This window comes from Lepidochelys kempii, chromosome 6 (assembly GCF_965140285.1).
Source record: "Lepidochelys kempii isolate rLepKem1 chromosome 6, rLepKem1.hap1, whole genome shotgun sequence".
NCBI classification, from domain to species: domain Eukaryota; kingdom Metazoa; phylum Chordata; order Testudines; family Cheloniidae; genus Lepidochelys; species Lepidochelys kempii.
Genome location: NC_136385.1, coordinates 113,093,876 through 113,115,355, shown reverse-complemented (window position 1 = coordinate 113,115,355; position 21,480 = coordinate 113,093,876). Strand labels below are relative to the sequence as shown.

General features: G+C 45.4%; 1 protein-coding gene across 6 annotated transcripts in view; it reads left to right on the top strand.

The window, feature by feature from the left end:
- CDC42BPB (CDC42 binding protein kinase beta) overlaps positions 1 to 21,480 on the top strand; it is a 141,268-nt gene that overhangs the window by 38,778 nt on the left and 81,010 nt on the right. For all 6 annotated transcript variants that reach the window (XR_012159573.2, XR_012159572.2, XM_073349716.2 and 3 more), the window contains exon 3: positions 19,900 to 19,983. Coding sequence is in view for 4 of the 6 variants with exons in the window: in XM_073349716.2 (XP_073205817.1) it covers positions 19,900 to 19,983 (84 nt within the window). In the remaining 2 variants the exon portion in view is untranslated. The remainder of the gene's footprint in view (positions 1 to 19,899; positions 19,984 to 21,480) is intronic.

The window sequence follows — 21,480 nt, the reverse complement described above, 5'->3', positions numbered from 1 at the left end:
TGTAGAAAAAAGAATTATTTCAGTGGTAGTCTTTTACTGTAGTAGCTGATAAAATATATCAAGTGTGAGGAAGATTACTCATCTTGAGTTTTGTGTGTGAGTGTGTGCACACGCACGTATATGCTCAGAAAAATTGGTTGAAATTGTTTAGTTCTGAGTCCCAAGTCTTAAACAAGTATCAAAAAAGACAAATTCTGGAGGAGATTTTCACCTACAATGTCTTGAGTACCTCAATCAGTTGTGTAATGGTCACAACATAAGCAAATATGACTGTATGGAGTGCTCATTTAATCCTGGGTAGATCATGGCCACGAGAGAAGAAATAGATTATAGGTCTACTGAAGCCCATTATGGGTAGCTTTCTTAACTCTAAAGACTCTTGTTGGGAGCAGCCATTTGTCATCATAAGTTGTCCATTCTCCCCAGCTGCTAGGAAGGGTGCTACCAGTCCTGCCAAAGGATTGTTTCAAATTTCTGGTTGGGGGTTCCATCAGCTCCTGGCTAGTAGGTGTCAGATACCTGTGAATCTCTATCCCCATATAGCTCAGGTAGGGGCAAAGGAGCTTTCTTTTCCCTCTCTAAAGTCTCCTGTGAGAAAGGATAGGACAGAGCTTTTTTGCTACTCTGTTGTTTTTCCAGCCTCATATTTTGGGTTTTTAGTCTCCATTAATGTAGTCTACAATATCTGCCTATGCTGTCACTTAGAGCTTTCCTAAACAATAAGAATGTGAAACTGTGCATCTGTATGCATCTGTATAGTTTTTCATGCTACTGCCCACAAGTTCCTGGGTAGCAGCAGTGACAATCTTAATTTCATTTAGCTGCTTGTCAGAGCTATGAGAACCACAGAGGCAGTGGAGTTAGGTATCGGTCTACAAACTCAGGAAGACAATACTGCAGTGGGTTTATATTCTTGTATTTGGAAGGTTGCCTTCACAGTCACAGAAACTTTTTCAAATGAAAAGTTGATTTTTTTGTGTGCAGAATTGAAGGCTTAAGCTCCCCCCAGTTGCTATGGAATACTTCATTCTTGTCACTGGTGAAAGGATCCTTCAGCCCTGTGTACTATTAAGTAAGTGTGAGGTATTATGATGGCCATCATAAAACAGGAATGTAGTCAAAGACAGAAGTTGGAGCTCCATGCAAGCGTAAATAGACTCTCTTGTTTGCTAAGATAGCTCAGATGCCACAGTACCCAAGTCCTGTGTAAAGCAACGTACTGGAAATCTTAATTTAACTGAATTACTGCACATTAATATTATTGCTCTTATAAACTACATACATACTGTAGGAACTTTATTAGAAACGAGTGGATTCACCAAGGGAAGGTCATGCCTGACTAATTGCCTTCTATGATGAGATTACTGGTTCTGTGGATGAAGGGAAAGCAGTGGATGTATTGTTTCTTGACTTTAGCAAAGCTTTTGACACGGTCTCCCACAGTATTCTTGTCATCAAGTTAAAGAAGTACGGGCTGGATGAATGCACTATAAGGTGGGTAGAAAGTTGGCTAGATTGTTGGGCTCAACAGGTAGTGATCAATGGCTCCATGTCTAGTTGGCAGCCGGTGTCAAGTGGAGTGCCCCAGGGGTCGGTCCTGGGGCCGGTTTTGCTCAGTATCTTCATAAATGATCTGGAGGATGGTGTGGATTGCACTCTCAGCAAATTTGCAGATAATACTAAACTGGGAGGAGTAGTTGATACACTGGAGGGCAGGAATAGGATACAGAGGGACCTAGACAAATTGGAGGATTGGGCCAAAAGAAATCTGATGAGGTTCAATAAGGATAAGTGCAGGGTCCTGCACTTAGGACGGAAGAACCCAATGCACAGCTACAGACTAGGGACCGAATGGCTAGGCAGCAGTTCTGCGGAAAAGGACCTAGGGGTGACAGTGGACGAGAAGCTGGATATGAGTCAGCAGTGTGCCCTTGTTGCCAAGAAGGCCAATGGCATTTTGGGATGTATAAGTAGGGGCATAGCGAGCAGATCAAGGGACGTGATCGTTCCCCTCTATTCGACATTGATGAGGCCTCATCTGGAGTACTGTGTCCAGTTTTGGGCACCGCACTACAAGAAGGATGTGCATAAATTGGAGAGAGTCCAGCGAAGAGCAACAAAAATGATTAGGGGTCTGGAACACATGAGTTATGAGGAGAGGCTGAGGGAACTGGGATTGTTTAGTCTGCAGAAGAGAAGAATGAGAGGGGATTTGATAGCTGCTTTCAGCCACCTGAGAGGTGGTTCCAGAGAGGATGGTTCTAGACTATTCTCAGTGGTAGAAGAGGACAGGACAAGGAGTAATGGTCTCAAGTTGCAGTGGGGGAGGTTTAGGTTGGATATTAGGAAAAACTTCTTCACTAGGAGGGTGGTGAAACACTGGAATGCATTACCTAGGGAGGTGGTAGAATCTCCTTCCTTAGAAGTTTTTAAGGTCAGGCTTGACAAAGCCCTGGCTGGGATGATTTAATTGGGGATTGGTCCTGCTTTGAGCAGGGGGTTGGACTAGATGACCTCCTGAGGTCCCTTCCAACCCTGATATTCTATGATTCTATGATTGGAATCTAGGGAATACACAGAGTTAATTCCTCTGACATCAGTATAAATAACTAGTTAGTGTTAAAATAAGAAAATCCTACATCGATACTGTAGAATGATATAGATTCTTCTTATACTCTTACATGCCTTTATATATATGTGTAAGAAGAATCTATATCATTCTACAGTATCAAATTAAAACCATGCTCTGATCTATATTTTTGTCAGCAGTTACTGGACATGACACTAATCAGGAAGGAAAAGATGTTTACATTAAAAAAGCTGAATAGCTAAACAGACTGGACTTAAAATTAAAAAACTGGCTGAAAATTGAATTCCGCGGTTGAATATAAAATATGGATATATCCACTTTTAAAATTTTTCAGAACACTTCTGAAAACCATCAGTTGCTATAGTTTTACACAGGAACGTTTGTATTTGCTTCAAAGCTGCTGATTTTATACTGTTTGTCTTAATATTATTTCTATTACGATAATGCCTGGAGGTCCCAGTCAGGCAGTTTGCTAGACATTATGCAAAGAAAGGAAGCCATGGCCCCTGCTTCAGAGTATATTCAGGCTAAATGAGACTCCACATGGGTTTGCCTGCACAGATACAGAATTGGTGGCTAATTTAAGACATGATGCAACAAGCTGATGTAATAAATCAGTGCTTCTCAACTTGTACCATATTGACATCCCTTTTCCCTCCTCTTCTTCCCATGTAACCAAGATCTTCCTGTCAATTTAGAAAGATCTTTCTAACAATATAGAAAGGCCCAGGGTGGTTGCCATCTACTGACACCTGTTCACGGGACCCCGGTTGAAAATTCATGTAATGAATGAGAAATGGGAAAGTGAGAGGATGGTTAAAGCTAATAGAAAGTTGAAAATTTTTAGAAATAAGAAACAAGCTTTCAGTAATTCCCACTGGCCATCTATTCTCCTTTCTGTATAAGCTAAACAATCAGTTACTGTCCATTCAGGGCTAAATTGAATGCATACATGCACTATAGGTACAAGTTTAGGTCCCTGGGTTCTTAAATCCTGTGATTTCATTTAAAAAATGTTTCTTGCGCTTGTTGTGAAGAAAACCTTTAAAATGTGTAATTGATGCAGTAATGATGACTTCCTGAGTTTGCACTTAGTCTGAAACAGTAATTGTAAGAGTTTCTAACTGCCCCATTCCTACCTTCTGTTCTCGGGGGCGGGGGGGAGCTGCCAAGACCACCCAACAGAGGAGTGTGTATGGGTTAATGGGAGGCCTGCCACTATCACTGTTATTATTCTGGCTTTGCTGGGGTGGTGTAGGCAGACAACCCTGCACAGAGGGATGCATGGGGCTGAGGCTTCTGTGGGACAGACCTCAGACCACTTGAAACAGGAAGCAGTGCTCTAGAGAGGAGTGTGGTCCCAGCCTGCATGAAGGGCCTGACACTCACCCCTTAGATGGCATATGTGGCAGCCCTGTGATGGGTGTGTCTATGGCTCCAAATAGCCTTAAACCAGTCCTGTGCATGCTTCGTATCTGACTTTCTTTTCAGTAGTGTGTTTGTGTATCTCTTTAGGAACTTTTCTTCTCTGGCTGTACTTGTGACTCTCCTTAAAGTTAATGCAGGTCACATATTAGTACTGAGGCGGATGTACAACTAAACTTTGTTTTGTGATATTTTTAGCAATGAAGAAATAGTCTGATCCTGCACCACTGCAGCCAATAGGAATTTTGCTATTGACTTTAAAGGAAAAAGAATCACTGTCCTAATAACAGAGGGTAAAAGTTTCAAAAGTGCCCAATTTAGGAACCCAAGTGTAAGCTACCAGAGTGTGGGCAGCCTACTCAATAGGTGCAGCTGGACCTTCTATGGTTGTTGCAGTGGCAGTTCAGAGAAGTGGCAAGTGTATATCCAGGAGTTAGGTACCAGGCTGAGGTTGAAGCTGAAGTCGGGGTTGAGAAGCCACGCTAAAGGTTTAAACTGGATTCAGGACTGGGGCAGAACTGGGAGGCAAAGACTGGACTGGAGCAGACAGGAGGCATGGCTGGAACGGGACCGGAGCTAGGGCTGGAAGCAGGAGCAGGGCAAGCACAGCTGTGGGTGTGGTACACATGGAGCAGCAGCTGTGCAGCTGCCCCTGCAAGCTCAAGTAGCAGGCCGCAGGCTCTCCTGCCCAGTCAGGAAGCTTGACTCTTCGGAGCAGGCTCACTGGGCCAAACAGAGCTTGCTGGGTTGCCTAGCAACCATGCTGGGAACTAGCTGTTCTCCTGATAGTACCCTCTCCCCTAGGGCTACATCAAGGGGCCCTTGGCCCTGGTTTGTCACGGTACTGTTGGTGAAATTCCTGTAACAGGATGTGGGCATGGATGTTTTCTGTGGTCTCCCAGGATTGCTCCTCTGGCCTGTATTCCTTGCAGTCAACTAAGTACTGGATCTTACCTCTGACCTGTCGGGAATCAAGAATTTGATGGACCTCACATTCTTCCTCCCCCCTGGCCATTATTGGTGATGGCAGTGGATCCATCTGTCTGAGGAAGGGGTTGTTAAGGAATGGTTTGGGAAAGACGACATGAAAGACTGGGTAGCTCTTGACGGACTTTGGGAGCTGGAGTTTGAACTCACTGGATTTATTTTCTGGGTCATCTGAAAGGGGTTGAAGCACTTATGGTCAAGGTGGGCAGAGGGATGGGTTGACCAAGTTCTGGGCGGGAAGCCCCATCGTGTACCCTATGTTTAAGTCTGGGGTTACTTGCTGATGTCTATCAGCATAGCTGTTATGAGACTCGTTGGCAGCCACCAAATACTCCATGAGCTCCTGATGAATTTGTTGGAGAGGGAAGACCCAGTGTGTGGCTGCTGGAACAGGGGAGCCTTCTCATAGTTCAGGGTGAAACCAAGGTTGAAAATCAGAGTTCACGGAGAATGGGCTTTGCCGGGTGGAGACGTGGGATGCAATATTGTAAGTGAATTCGGCCTGGCAATAGGAGAACCCAGTCATGTTGGTGGAAATTCAAAAAACATGAGAGAGACTGTTTCAGTGTCTGGTTGACATTTCTGTTCAGAGTAAGTCTGAGGGTGATAAGCAGTTGAAATGAGGGTCTTGATGCCAGGAAGGTGGAGGAAGTCCTGTCAGAACCAAGAAACAAATTGGGCACCCTGATCAGAAATGATGTGTTTAGGTATGCGGGCATGTTCCAAGAATTGCTGTGCTGTTTCACAGGCTGATGGAAGCATACAGCAGGGTTCAAATGGGCCGTTTTTGTCAGGAATTCCACAACTGTCGGGAATATCGAGTGCCCTTGGGAGTGGGGCAGCTCCACAATGAAGTCAATTGAGAGGATGGACTATGGACATGTAGGTGTGGGAAGAGAATGGAGAAAGCCCACTGGTCTTGTGTGGTCTTTTAGTGTGGGCACAGAGATCACACATCCTAATGTAGTCCTTGATGTCTTTCCATAAGGTTGGCCACGAGAAATACCTGGAAATCAGGTTTCCGGTCTTAAACTGCCCAAAAATGTCCTGTCATGGGGGAGTTGTGGCATAACCTCAATACTTGGAGTTGGGGCTTTCCTTCAGGAATGTAAAGGCTATCCCCATGGTAGAGAAGGTCTTGCTGTAGAAGGAAGCTTGACTCAAGGGAGGTGCCCGAGTTTTCCAGGGACTGGCAGATTGGCGCTGCCAATGGGTTGCTGGGGAGCAGAGAGCAGATAGTGATCATCAGATGGCCCTCGCCTGTTCCTCTGATTAAACTGCGGGGGTTTGATAACAGTTGAAAGAGCTTCTTCCTCTACTTTGTGGTGCTCACCCTTGTGGGACAGGTCTGCTTTCCCATTCTTAGTCCACGAGTGGTACGGGATTGTAAAATTGAATCTGGATAGAAAAGGCACCCAATGGATCTGGCATTTGCTTAACCGTTAAGCTGTCTGTAGGTGCTCTAGGTTTTTTGATTGGTCTGCGTGGGTGCATGGGCCGCTTCAAAGAGGTGTGCAACTCTTCAAAGGCAGCCCTTATAGTCAGGAGTTCTTGTCCTAGTGTCATTTTTTCTCTGTGGGCATCAGTTTCTGGGAGAAAAGGGCACAGAGGTGAAGTAGCTGGTGGGGACCTGTGAATCGAGAAAAGACTGCACCGGTTGCAAAGTGTGAGGCATCCGTTTCAGTGATGAAGGCCCAAGTGGGGTCTGGGTGGTTTAGGATAGGAGTGGATGTAAAGACTCCTTTCAGGTGATAAAACGCAGTCTGCACATTGGCTGACTAGGCGAATCTGGCTCCCTTATTGAGGAAGAATGTTAAGGGGATGACAAAGACTAGATTGGAGTGGAGAGGAGGCAAGGCTGTAGCAAGGGCTGGAGGCAGGCCAGAGTGGGGCTGAAACAAGGGTTGGAAGCAGGGACAGGGTATGTGTGGAAGGCTCACGTAGCAGCTGTAGATTCTTCGAGTGATTGTTCATGTCCATTCCAAGCAGGTGTATGCGCGCCGTGTGCATGCCAGCTGGAAGATTTTTCCCCTAGCAGCGTCCGTAGGGTCAGCCTGGGCGCCCCCTGGAGTGGTGCCTTCACAACGCCAGATATCGGGCCCCACCGACCCCCCACCCCTCAGTTCCCTCTTACCGCCCGTGACGGCTAGCTGGAACTTTGCTCGCTCTTACAGCAAGCGCCTTAGCAGTGTCTTTCTTCTTACTGTACATAGTTCAGTAGTTATTCTCTAGAGTTATACTTTTTCGTATAGTTAGTAGTGGTTTGTTAGATAGTTCATTTTCCCTTCGGGGGTATGCCCTGGTCTCCGGGGTTTAAACTCTGTGAGTCCTGTGGAAAGTTTATGCCCAAGAGTGATCCTTATTCGTCTTGCCTGCAGTGCCATGGTGAGACTCACCAAAAGGACAAGTGCCGCATTTGCAAGGGTTTCTGCCCAAGAACCCTTAAGGACAGAGAGCAGAGACTAAAACTCCTGCTCATGGAGGCGGCTCTGAGACTGCAATCCGACCCAACGACCCGGCACTGAGCACATCCTCGTCAGTGCGCAGCGCTTTGGTGCCAACGGCATGCGAAACGGGCCCGGCTAAGGACTCTAAAGCCCACCGGTACTGCCGCTACTTGAGCCAAGGGCATCGGCCTCAGTTCGGCACCATTCTCCATCTCCAGTGCCGGTAAAGAAGAGGAGGCTGGTGAGGGACCGATCACCTGCCCCTTGAAACCTAAGGGTCTGGCGCCGTCCGCGAGTGGCTCGGGACAGACTGCCTCCGCCTCATTTCCACCCAGGGTTTTGTCAACTCCTGCCCCGGCTGGGGTCCAGTAGAGTCCGAAGCCTCCTCGGTCCCCGGACCATCTGGTGGACATACAACCACCATCGACACTGGAGGTGTTCGAGGGGGCAACAGACCTGATGCACCTCCAGGTGCTGTCCTCCCCCCAAAAGAGAGATAAATCTCTGGCGACTGCACACCCCCTGTTCCACTCCAGGGGTAAGCCAGCCATGATGGCCCGTCAGTCTCCATCTCCGGCACCGCCTGGGCAGACGCAGGAAGCGCACTGCTCCCTGGATTCGAGTCGTCGTTTGTTGGCGACCCAGGGGACTGCTCCTCCGTGGTAGTCTTATTCGGAGACCTATGAGTCGGAGGTGGACTCAGCTCAATCTAGCAGATCGAGGAGCAGAAGGTCCAGGTCCCGGTGCAGTCACCAACCATACCCGGCACCATGGCAGCAACAGTGGCAACCACCTGCCCAATGGCCCTTCTGGACACCCGGGGCGTACCATCAGAGCCAGGGTAAAGTCCATGGTCCATGCTCCAGAACGGTGTCGGTGTCCTCTGCGTCGTTCGTGCCACAGTCAGCACCGGCACCGCCTATGATGGCGGCGCCCTCAGGCGGAGTGCCCTGCCGACTCGCATGGTTTTGGCACCAATACCTCAGCCAGCTCTGGCACCGGCTCTCCAGGTGACGGCACTGGTAGAAGCCTTAGCTCCGTCCCTACCGACCCCGACTGTCTCAGTCCCAGCGGTTTTATCTGCCCCGGCACCAGCTGCGGTGCAGAGTTCTTCATTGGTACTGGCTCCACAGCCCAAGTACTGCGTGCCGAGGGACCCCAGGGGGGCCGAAGGCAGTGAACTGGGCCCACCTCCTGTTCTGTCCTCCTCGTCCTTACCCGGTCGCGGGGACTTCGACAGCCCCAGCTTTGGAGGACAGCCGGGCTCTTCTCTTTTGAGGCGGGCCGCCCAAAGCCTGGGGATTCAGGCAGAGGAAGTGGAAGAGGATTTAGACCCTGTCATACACATCCTGGCTCCCTCTGGCCCATCCAGGGTTGCATTGTCATTTATCAAGTCAATAACCGAAACATCTAAGAACTTGTGGCAAACTCCTGCTTCTCTGGCACCTATGGCCAAGAAATCCGAGTGCAGCTATTTTGTTCCCTCTAGAGGGTATGAACATCTTTACACCCACCCTCCTCTGGACTCTTTGGTGGTCAACGTGGCCAATCAGAGAGAACAACAAGGGTTTCAAGGATCCACCCCTAAAAACAGGGATGCCAAGAAACTGGACCTGTTTGGCTGGAAGGCCTACTTGACAGGAGGCCTGCAACTTCGTATAGCCAACCAGCTGGCCATACTAAGCCGCTATGGGCATAACACCTGCTCGTCTATGGCTAAGTTTACAGAACTTCTGCCCCAGGAAGCTTGGGGGGTTTTCTCTGTGCTCGTGGAGGAGGGGAAACTTGGAAGTGGTGGATGCGGCCTCCCGCACTTCAGTCACAGGGGTAGTTATGAGGAGAGACTCCTGGCTACAGGTCTCTGGTCTTCCCCACGAGGTCCAGCAGACCATTCAAGACCTTCCCTTTGAGGGTGTAGCTCTCTTCTCCGAGAAGACGGATAAGAGACTTCACAGCTTGAAGGACTCGAGGGCTACCCTTCATTCGCTGGGGCTTCACACGCCTGCTACCCAGCGCAGACATTTTAGGCCTCAACCTGCCCCTCGTCCTTACCAGCCCCCAAACCGCCAGGACGCTCCGCTTAGGCGGAACAGGAGCACTAGGAGGAGGAAACGCCCTCCCTCTGGACAAAGCTCGGGCCAGCCCAGGGCCCCACCGGGCTCTAGACCACTCTTTTGAGGGTACGGTTGAGGATGGCTTGCCAGTATGACCGTTGGATCCTTCCCATCTTACTTTCTCGTCCTGTCTATCCCCTTTCTGCTGTGCCTGGTCTCGAATTACTTCAGACCGATGGATGCTCTGCACGGTAGAGAGGGGATATTCCATCCAATTCTGTACCCTCCCGCCCCCCCCCCCCGCCCAACTCCCTTTCCTGTCCCTCTTCAGGGACCTCTCTCACGAGCAACTTCTAATTCAAGAGGTGCAGTCCCTCCTTTTGGTAGGGGCAGTGGAGGAGGTTCATAGATTCATAGATATTTAGGCCAGAAGGGACCATTATGATCATCTAGTCTGACCTCCTGCACAATGCAGGCCACAGAATTTCACCCACCACTCCTAAAAAAGACCTCACACCTATATCTATGCTATTGAAGTCCTCAAATTGTAGTTTGAAGACCTCAAGGAGCAGAGAATCCTCCAGCAAGTGACCCGTGCCCCATGCTACAGAGGAAGGCGAAAAACCTCCAGGGCCTTCCAATCTGCCCTGGAGGAAAATTCCTTCCCGACCCCAAATATGGCGATCAGCTAAACCCTGAGCATATGGGCAAGATTCATCAGCCAGATACTACAGAAAATTCTTTCCCGGGTAACTTGGATCTTACCCCATCTAAAAACCCATCACAGGCCATTGGGCCTATTTACCATGAATATTTAATTACCAAAACCATGTTATCCCATCATACCATCTCCTCCATAAACTTATCGAGTTTAATCTTAAAGCAAGATAGATCTTTTGCCCCCACTACTTCCCTCGGAAGGCTATTCCAAAACTTCACTCCTCTGATGGTTAGAAACCTTCGTCTAATTTCTAATCTAAATTTCCTAGTGGCCAGTTTATATCCATTTGTTCTTGTGTCCACATTGGTACTGAGCTTAAATAATTCCTCTCCCTCTCTGGTATTTATCCCTCTGATATATTTATAGAGAGCAATCATATCTCCCCTCAACCTTCTTTTAGTTAGGCTAAACAAGCCAAGCTCCCTGAGTCTCCTTTCATAAGACAAGTTTTCCATTCCTCGGATCATCCTAGTAGCCCTTCTCTGTACCTGTTCCAGTTTGAATTCATCCTTCTTAAACATGGGAGACCAGAACTGCACACAGTATTCCAGGTGAGGTCTCACCAGTGCCTTATATAACGGTACTAAAACCTCCTTATCCCTACTGGAAATACCTCTCCTGATGCATCCCAAGACGACATTAGCTTTTTTCACAGCCATATCACATTGGCAGCTCATAGTCATCCTATGATCAACCAATACTCCAAGGTCCTTTTCCTCCTCCGTTACTTCTAGTTGATGCGTCCCTAGCTTATAACTAAAATTCTTGTTATTAATCCCTAAATGCATGACCTTACACTTCTCACTATTAAATTTCATCCTATTCCTATTACTCCAGTTTACAAGGTCATCCAGATCCTCCTGTAGGGTATCCCTGTCCTTCTCTAAATTAGCAATACCTCCCAGCTTTGTATCATCTGCAAACTTTATTAGCACACTCCCACTTTTTGTGCCCAGGTCAGTAATAAAAAGATTAAATAAGATTGGTCCCAAAACTGATCCTTGAGGAACTCCACTGGTAACCTCCCTCCAACTTGACAGTTCACCTTTCAGTAGGACCCGTTGTAGTTCCTCAGGAGCTAAGGGGCAAGGATGTCTACTCCCAGTATTTCCTCATGCCGAAGGCCAAGGGGGGCCTCAGACCCATACTGGACCTGCGACAGCTCAACAAATACGTAAAGAAACTCAAGTTTTGCATGGTCTCACTAACCTCCATTATCTGCTCACTGGATCCAGGAGACTGGTACACCACCTTTGACTTGAAGGATGCGTATTTTCATATCGCAGTAGTCCACATCACAGACGCTATCTCAGGTTCATGGTGAACAGAAGCCACTACCAGTTTGCCGTCCTCCTGTTCGGATGTCGACTGCCCCACCAGTATTCACAAAATGCATGGCAGTCATCGCAGCATTCCTGTGCAAGCGCCAGATACAGGTTTTTCCATACCTCAATGACTGGCTGATCAAAGGTCGCTCAAGAGCCCAGGTGGAGGCTCAGGTCGAGTTTATATAAGGAGGACCTTCCTCGACTTTAGGTCTTCTCCTGAATGAGGAGAAATCTACTCTGTCCCCGGTGCAGAGGATAGAGTTAATAGGCGCGGTCCTGGACTCTACCCAAGCCAGGGCGTACTTCCCAGAGGCCAGGTTTCACTTACTTCAGGACATCATACAGAGCCTCAGACAGTTCTCCACGATGTCTGCAAGAAACTGTCTAAAGCTGCTGGGACACATGGCCTCCTGCACATACGTGGTGCAGCATGCCAGGCTCAGGCAGCGCACACTCCAGTCTTGGCTGGTATCAGTGTACCGACCAGCCAGAGATACGTTGGACAGAGTTATAACCCTGCCTCGCCTGGTACTGGATTCCCTCCTGTGGTGGCTAGACCCTCAAATGGTTTGCATAGGGGTGCCTTTTGCCAGCCCTTAGCCCTCGCTCACCTTGGTGTCAGATGCCTCGGATCTGGGTTGGGGGGCTCACCTAGGGGACCTCAAGACCCAAGGCCTCTGGTCTCCGGTGGACCTCGTTCTTCACATCAGTGTCAAAGAGCTGAAGGCAGTGCGTCTGGCATGCTATGCTTTCAAAATACACATAATGGGCAGATGTGTTTCAATCCTCACGGACAACACCTCGGCAATGTTTTATATCAACAAACAGGGGTGTGCTCTCCTCTCCCCTGTGCCAAGAAGCCCTTGTGCTGTGGGACTTCTGCATAGAGCACTCGATCCACCTGCAGGCTTCATACCTCCCAGGGGTGCGAAACACGCTGGTGGACAGCCTCAGTCAGACCTTCAATGGCCACAAGTGGTCCCTTCGGCCAGACGTGGTGAGCTCAATCTTCCGGTTCTGGGGCTTTCCCCAGATAGACCTGTTCACCTCTCCGGGCAACAGGAAATGTCAGACATTTTGTTCCCTTGGGAGCCACAGCTCGGGATCCATCGGGGACGCCTTCTTTCTCTCATGGGAGGGTTGCCTGCTATATGCTTTCCCACCCATCCCCCTAGTCCACAGGGTGCTCCTCAAGATCCGCAGGGACCGGGCCCAAGTCATACTAATAGCGCTGGCATGGCCGCGTCAGCATTGGTTCACCTCGCTGCTGGAAATGTCCATAACAGCCCCACTCACCTTACCGCTGGTCCCCGACCTGATCACGCAGGCCCAGGGCCAACTCCGGCACCCAAATCTGGAGTCGTTGCGCTGGATGCTCTATGGCTAAGTGCCACAGAGCTGTCTTGTTTGGACCAGGTCAGACAAGTCCTCCTTGGTAGCAGAAAGCCCTCCACCAGGGCTACTTACCTGGCCAGGGGAAAAGGTTTTCCATCTGGGCGGAGCAACGTAGTCAGTCGCCACTCCTCACTTCCATACCGTTTATACTGGACTACCTCCTTCACCTAAAGGATCTTGGTCAGACTACATGATCATAACGGTCCTTTCTGACCTTAATATCTATGAATCTATAAAGCATCAAGACTTGTCCCGCTCATCAATAAGGGTCCACTTGGCTGCTATCTCCGTCTCCCATCCGGGCTCAGATGGTCTCTCAGTCTTTGCAAACCCTATGATCAGTCGTTTTCTCAAAGGTTTGGACAGGCTCTTCCCAAACACATGTCAGCCTGTCCTTGCCTGGGACCTCAATTTAGTCGTCTCCAGGCTTACAGGCCCGCCATTTGAACCTCTGGCCACCGGCTCCCTGTTATATCTCTCATTCAAGGTCGCGTTCCTCGTAGCAATTACCTCGGCTCAACGGGTTTCGGAGCTCAGGGCCCTCACGTCTGAGCCCCCTTACACAGTTTTTCATAAGGATAAGGTCCAGCTCAGGCCTCATCTGGCTTTTCTCCCGAAGGCAGTCTCCCATTTTCACATGACCCAGGACATCTTCCTCCCAGTGTTTTATCTCAAGCCATGCTCCTCCTCCAATAGGGAGTGCAGGCTGCACTCACTGGACATGCGTAGGGCCTTAACCTTCTATATAGAGAGAACTAAGTCTTTCCGGAAATCCGTCCAAGTCTTTGTAGCCATGGTGGACAGAATGAAGGGCCTCCCGGTATCCTCTCAACGCGTATCATCATGGGTAACGTCCTGCATTAGGGAGTGCTGTACCCTGGCAAAGGAGCTCGCTCCGCAGATAACCGCTCACTCTACCAGGGCCCAGGCCTCCTCTGCGGCATTCCTGGCACAAGTCCCTATTCAGGAAATTTGCAGGGCAGCCATGTGGTCCTCTATGAATACATTTACGTCGCACTATGCAATTACACAACAGTCCAGGGATGATGCGGCTTTTGGACGAGCCGTGCTCTTTTCTGTGGATAACTCTGACTCCACCTCCTGAGCTGTAACTTGTGAATTACCTGCTTGGAATGGACATGAACAATCACTCGAAGAAGAAAAAATGGTTACTCACTTTCGCGTAACTGTTGTTCTTCGAGATGTGTTGTTCATGTCCATTCCAATACCCACCTTCCTACCCCTCTGTTGGAATAGTCGGCAAGAAGGAACTGAGGGGGTGGGGGGGTTGGCGGGGCCCTATATTGGGCGCCGTGAAGGCGCCACACCAGGGGGCTCCCAGGCTGACCCTACGGACGCTGCTAGGGGAAAAATCTTCCGACTGGCTTGCACATGGCGCGCACACACCTGCTTGGAATGGACATGAACAACACATCTCAAAGAACAACAGTTACGAGAAAGTGAGTAACTGTTTTATCTCCTGCCCAATTAGGAAGCATGGTCATTTGGAGAAGGCTCATTGGGACCAGCTGAACTTGTTGGGTTGCCTAGCGACCAGGCCTGGAGCCAGGTGTTCTGCTGACACCAAGTCCCATTATTGGAAGTAACCTAAATACTTAGAAATGTAAGCCTCATTGAAAGTCAGTGGGACTTAAGCATTTTTTAAAATTTTACCCAGAATAGCTTTTTCAATTCAGTTGTGAATTTGTACATTTGGAATTTTTTCTTCATAGAACTGAACAAACATGAGTTTTACAGATTCCTGTTAGGTGACTAAAAATGTGAACTCTTCAGCATTCTGAACTTGCTTACACAACTATGTAATTTTCTTATGTTTTTTGCCCAAGAATCCCTTAGTGAGTTTCTTATTTGCTATAAAGAGCAAATTACATTGAATTTGTATGTTTCAGTGTGCAAAAATATATACTCAATTAACAGTATAAACAATTATTTTTAAAGAATAACTCTTTAAATATGGGTGTTGGGTAACTCTCTCAAGAGGAGAGGATGTTTGGCAGTTGACATCTCATGGAAAGCTTGCAAATACAGGTTAGAAACAATTATTTTCCTTCCCTTGTTCATTAGTAAGGATTTTTGCATGCAAACGCAATGCTCTAGTTTTCTGGGAAATAGTAACTGTGGATAGAACGGAAGGGTGGAACAGTTTGGGCCTGCTTTGCATAAGAATAGCTAAAATCCTTAATCATGTGCCCTGTCTAGATATTATGATAGATGCTTTAGAAACACCTTTTCATAGCAATACTATTACAACACAGAATTTTATTAGTAATTTATAGTAAGACCTATCCCTCTGCTTATTATGCTCTGGCAATCAATCTAATCAATACATTTAACCTCTCACTCCCAACATACACTGTTATTGTCCTCAGAATGGAACATATTTGTGAATTACTACCAAGCTATAAGGAGAGAGAAAACAAAAGGAGTCCATTGTGTCCACTTTATGATTAAACATAGAGTTCCAGGCACTAACATGATTCAGAGTCAGGGATATGTTGACTAAGCGGGAAGTTATACTCTAAAAAGTGCATAGTATGTGAACACATTTTGTTTCTTGTGAGTATTCAATCATGTCTGGCCACTTCAAGGACAAATAAGAGCTAACACTTCTTGTGCCTGTTGGTAGTGCATTGTCAACACAATCAGGAAAGAGTGAGCTAGATTCTGTTTCTTTGTGTATCGTATCTAAAAATAAAGTCATACATCCTGAAAAAAGGTACAGGATTCTATTAAAGGTCTGTTCAGAACTTTCCATGGGATTGGCCCTCGCTACCTGCAGGAGCTACCTTCCCTCCTTGAACTATAGAGCAATAGGGAGAAAAATCATTAGCACGAGAGACTGAACTTCTTCAGGGGCTGGGTCAAGACTGTGGAGCTGAGTACCATAAGAGCTATGAATGGTCATTAACTTCACTGAATTGAGAATATAATGCAAAACATTTAATTGACTTTGCTTGCCCACAATAAGTTCATCACAAAAATATCAAAACAAGCAGTTTACTCTTACATGGGAACGGAGACAATGTTTCAGTTTGAAAATATTTCTAAGGAACTTAATACTGTTTTAGGGTTTTCTGCAGTGCCTCTTACTGTTGGATCTAAGTGTGAAGTTACTATGGTGATAGGCATGTTATAAGAGCTTAAATAGACAATTCTTTGTAGTTCCACTTAGTCATCTGTTTATGGGCAACCCCACTGAAGGCAACTGGATAACTTAGGTATTGTTGAGGGCCGAACTGGTTTATTGGATAACTTAGGTATTGTTGAGGGCCGAACAAACTTTATTGCTGGTAGTGACGTGCAAAATGAAAAGAACTTACTGTGAGCTTCAGATCCCAAGGAAATGTAAAGGGTGGATAGTTTAAAAAAAAAAATCTAACTTTTAATTTTTGCTATGTAAACTGAGACAATAAAAATGAACCCCAACAAAGCCATTTTTAGTAACTCTACTTTAATTTTAAAATATACCTAATTAACAACTTATATGAATAGGTAAAAGCTGGTCTAAGTAGACAGACTTTTGTCCAGGTGGAGCACTGGCACTCAGTTTAGCATTAACTCACAGAAACGCCACTTCTGAGAGTACTAGGGCAGTTCTAGTTCATAATGCAAGTTTGTTTCAGTAATCACTACCTAGGATAGCCCTACCAACATGATGAAGCACACAAACTACTATCAAGTTTACCTTACTTACAGCAGCTGTAACTAGAACAATAAGAGTTATCAAATTCATAACTGAATAAATTAAGACTCTAACAGCATGTTTATAATATCTCATGTTTGGTTCTGATAGGTAAAAGTGGTGTATAACTTGTACACTTTTAAAAGGAAAATATGTAGCACACACGCACTGCATGACATATGGACTCTCTTGCACCTTCCTTCTCTAACAAACTTCAGTTACACCCAAGTGTCCCTCGATTTTGCTCAAATAAAAAAAAGTTTCTATTTGAAACCTGAAGATGAACTTTTAACTAACACAATTACCAATAGCTGTGCTTGATATAAAAATCACCAGTTTTGGTGTTACATACCAAGGCCTTCTCGATAATTTTACAGTCTTCTCCTTAACATCAGGGAAGTGATATCTGAGTAAATTACAGTTTTTGTCCCTTAGAACTCTGGTTTCCTAAAACTGTGGTTGCTTACATTTTTTTCTGAAGGTTTGATATACAGTAAGTACTGTAGATTGTGTAGCAAATTGTCTTTTGCCTTTGCATTGACATAATGCCAGCATGCTTTACAAAAAGTTGAACATCCAAAGACCCATAAGCTATCCAGCAGAGTGTCTTTATCATCTATCTCTAGATTCTCTGGAAGCCCAGTAAATCGAATTTGTAACCCTTTACTTCTTTCAATGAAGTCACTGCTCATTTCTTACACTTTTATCTAGACTGTAAAAATGACATTAAAACAGTTTACAAGAGGATTACTTGCAAATCCATACCTTGTTTTGATATGCTCAACCTTAGAGAGACAAGATGGGTAAGGTAATATCTTTTGTCGGAACAACTTCTGTTGGTGAAAGAGCTAATCTTTTTTTATCTGAAGAATAGCTCTCTATAGCTCGAAAGCTTCTCTTTCACCAGCAGAAGTTGGTCCAGTAAAAGATATTACTTTACCTCTTCAATATCCTGAGACCAACACGGCTACGACGACACATGCTCAACCTTAGACAGTAATTTATAGAGTTCACTAATGGGGAGGGTTCTGCAATGTGCTTAGAGCCAAATTTTGCTTTGATTTACAACCCATTTAATTAAATGGGATGAAACAGTGTGGAAGTCAGCGTGGAACTTGGCTTAATAGTCTACCTTATTTTCATTTAAGACCTGAAATCCTCAAAGCTCAAATTGCTTCTTGAAGATGGAGTCCTAAGATGAGGTTTTTTTAGCTAGGATTTTGGAAGCAAAGTGTCTGCTCTTACTGAAGTCTGAAAACATTCTCTCAGCTGTATAGATTTATCTTGTTCTTTATTTCAGTACAAGTGGAACAGAGCTTTGTTTCAGATAAAAAACCATTTTGAACGAAAATGTACTACAAAATGAGTACAAATAATATCCGAGTGCTAGGTCACAGTGCAACTGTACAGTTGGCTTACATGTGTGCCTCAGAGATCCTGTTTCTGTGCATTCTTGAGAGACGAATACCAAAAAAATATACGCTCAAACATGGCTTGTTGGTTGATGTATAGGGCTGAGTTTTGTGAGGTTTAGAGTCTGTTCCTGGCTTTGATTCCGATGTGAACTTGGGAAGCTTGCTTAGACTCTGTGCTTCAGCTTCCTTATCCATAAAATGGGAATATTACTTACGTATTCATGGGAGGGTGATGTGAAGATTAATTCATTGTTTACATAGTAGTGCTAAAATGGATAGGTTCCGGATATCCATGCAGTTTATGGGAAGGAGAGAGAGCAGAAGATAGTGTACTCCCATAGTAGCAATTATGAAAGAAAATGAAAGAAAACTAATTTGATGTGACTATCTACTTAAAGGTATGAAATCCCTATTCTTTATAAGAGACAGGTGCACACAGCAATGCAAAGTGGGTGAGTCACTCCACAATTTGGTGGTGGCTAGAAGTCCAAGATAAGAGGCATAAACCTAGATAATTTTTTTTATTGTTCAATAGCATAAGAATTAGAATTTAGGCAAGTCAGTTGTCTTTGGAGACATTTAGAGAACAGTGTGTCACTGAACTCTGTTTAGGGTCTTCATCTTCCATGTCACCCTCTGCCTAATTGGTGTCTAATAATCTTGAAGACTCCCACTCCATCCCTTTCTGGCTACTGGATGGGAGGAGTATTCTTCCCCCCTCCACTCCTCCTCCGGCCCAGAGCTTCCAGCCAGAATGGTGAGTTGGATTCTCTGCTACTCAGTCTCCCTCCTCCAGTTTCCTGTTTTGTGAGGGAGTGTCTCTCTCAGCTGCTCTACTCCAGCCTCATTTTCCACTCAGCCTCCTGTGTGAATGGCATCAGTGCCTGCCTCTACTGCTACTCAGTCTTTTCAAGTAACAGTGGAGGTGTATTTGATCTTATTCTTGTCAGTTTCACTGCTGCCTGCAGAGTTCTGAAAAGCAACAGTGAAAACTGACAAGTCCGTCTTTAGGCTGCTGAAATCTAGGAAAGCAATCAGCAACAGCAGAGACACTCAAGCAGTCTGGCTGCAGACTTAGGATGGCACGGCATTACTAGACGTTTGGATCACGTTTTCTTTGCAACCATAAGAATTAAAACTTTTTCTTCATCAAAATGAAACCTTAAGTTTTTTAGAAGTTGGTGGCTTTTGCCCAGGAAAGATTCTTATTAGCTTTGGGCAAGTGGATTTTTCAAGCCCTGCCTAAAATGTGGCCTTCACAGTTCCAAAATAGAACTATATTCCTTCACTGTAATTTAAAGACAGCATGCTGCTTTACCTTAGGCCATGTCTACACTCCTGCTTATGTTGGCAAAACTTCTGTCACTTGGGGGTGTGAAAAAAACACCCCCCTAAGCAACCTAGATTTCACTGGCATAAGTGGTAGTGTGCACAGCGCTTTGTCGATGGAAGAGCTCCCTGCATCGGTACAGCTGTGCCACTGTAAGCTCTCTAGTGTAGATATAGCCTCAGTGTATACTTTGCCATTAGTAAGGTACAGTACTGGAGAAAGTTCACTTCCACACACTCCATTATACAGCCATACACACCACCATACTGTGTGTCAAGTAAATGAGTAGTAATGTGCTTTTACAACTCAATTCTTAGAAGGGAAAAATAATTTACCAATATGTTCAGTGAGTTGTTCATGGACTCTTGTTCACTAATTACTTACCCTTCAGTAATCATGATTTTATTAAGCAATATTTTGCATCATTTATCAGCTGTTTGAAAAAAAGTATTGAAACTGTTAAATTCCTTTTGTTTTTGTTAAACAAAATTATTATTATTCCAGGTTGCGGTTGTTAAAATGAAGAGCACGGAACGCATTTATGCAATGAAAATTCTAAATAAATGGGAAATGCTTAAAAGGGCAGAGGTAAGGACTATGTTTTCTAATACAGAGAACTTTAAAAAATGGCATTAGGGAAAATTACATTGAAGCTCTTCCAGATTAGAAAGAATTATTTCATGAGTATAGGAGGTGCTGCTTCTTTTCTTTCCTTTTTTTTTTTTTTTTAAAGAAAGTGAGCTGCTTTAATGCAATCAAGTCTGACAATCCCTTCCAGGCATCTGTTGTTCTCAGCATTACTGTGTATTCGTTTACCAGACAGTCTGCCCTAGTTTTTACCCTGAATTATATTGGCCAGATTTTTGTTTACAGTAAAAGCAAGTTAGACTACATGGAAGCCTCAGATTTCTGTTGCTATGACTATGTGGAAAAAAAAAAGATTGAAAACGAACTTGTTCTTATATTTGAAAAACAAGCCTTCAGGAAGTGTATCCTACAATTTGTATTTGGATTTGCATTACTAAAGACAATTAACTAATATTCTGGAAACACAGAAATAAAAGTAGGTGAGTAGATAGCTGTGTAAACAAAGCATTTGAAAGATGTTAGTAGTTTTCTTTAGAAGTTATTCATTTGTTTCCAAAAAGCACATACATGTGCTAATCTAATAGGAACTTCACAAATTAATAAATAGTGGTTAGAGGTCCTATTGAGAGGAATTATCCAAAATAACATATGCTCTGGCCTACTTAGAGTAATTGCTATTATATTGGCAAAATGCAAGTCACAGTATCTTATAATGTTACATAAATCTGTGTAAAGTAAAATGCAGCTCACGAACAGCGCAGGGCACTGTTGAGGAAAGAGGTCTAACTATGTAAATACTTACACAGCAACAAGAGGGCTTGAAAGCTTTCCCGACTCCACCTTGCTGAGGGCTAAGGTCATGTCTACACTACAGCTGCTGCAGTGCTATAGTATAGATGGTTCCTACGTTGGTGGAAGGGGTTTTTCTATAGATGTAGTTAATCCACCTCTTTGAGAGGCAGTAGCTACATCAGTGGTAGAATCTTTATAGACTTCGCTGCATCTACAGTGTGGGTTAGGTTGATCTAACTATGTCTCTCAGGGCATGACATTTTTCACAGTCCTGAGCAATGTAGCTAGGATGATCTAATTTAAGCATAGACCAGGCCTGAGCCTACCAGCGCAGGAGAAAATACATGGCCCACCACACGCTAATATTCCATCCATCCCCAGTGAACAAGTTCCCCACCCCTCTTAGACACCTCTTCACCGCTGCATGTGATAATGGTTGCCTGATAAACTCACCTCCTTCCAGCAGTCCATGCAGGCTCCTCTTCACAGACTCCCTTGAGGGGGAAGTGGCTGTTGCTATTCTCCTGACTTTTCTCATAACTTTTCAGCACCACCAGTTTCACAGTGAAATTGTACCGATCTAACTACATTAGTTTAGAAGTACTAATTCCTTAAGTAGTAAGGAATGAATTTAAACTAGGGCTGTCAAGCGATTACAAAAATTAATCGCGATTAATTGTGTGATTAGTCACGCTGTTAAACAAT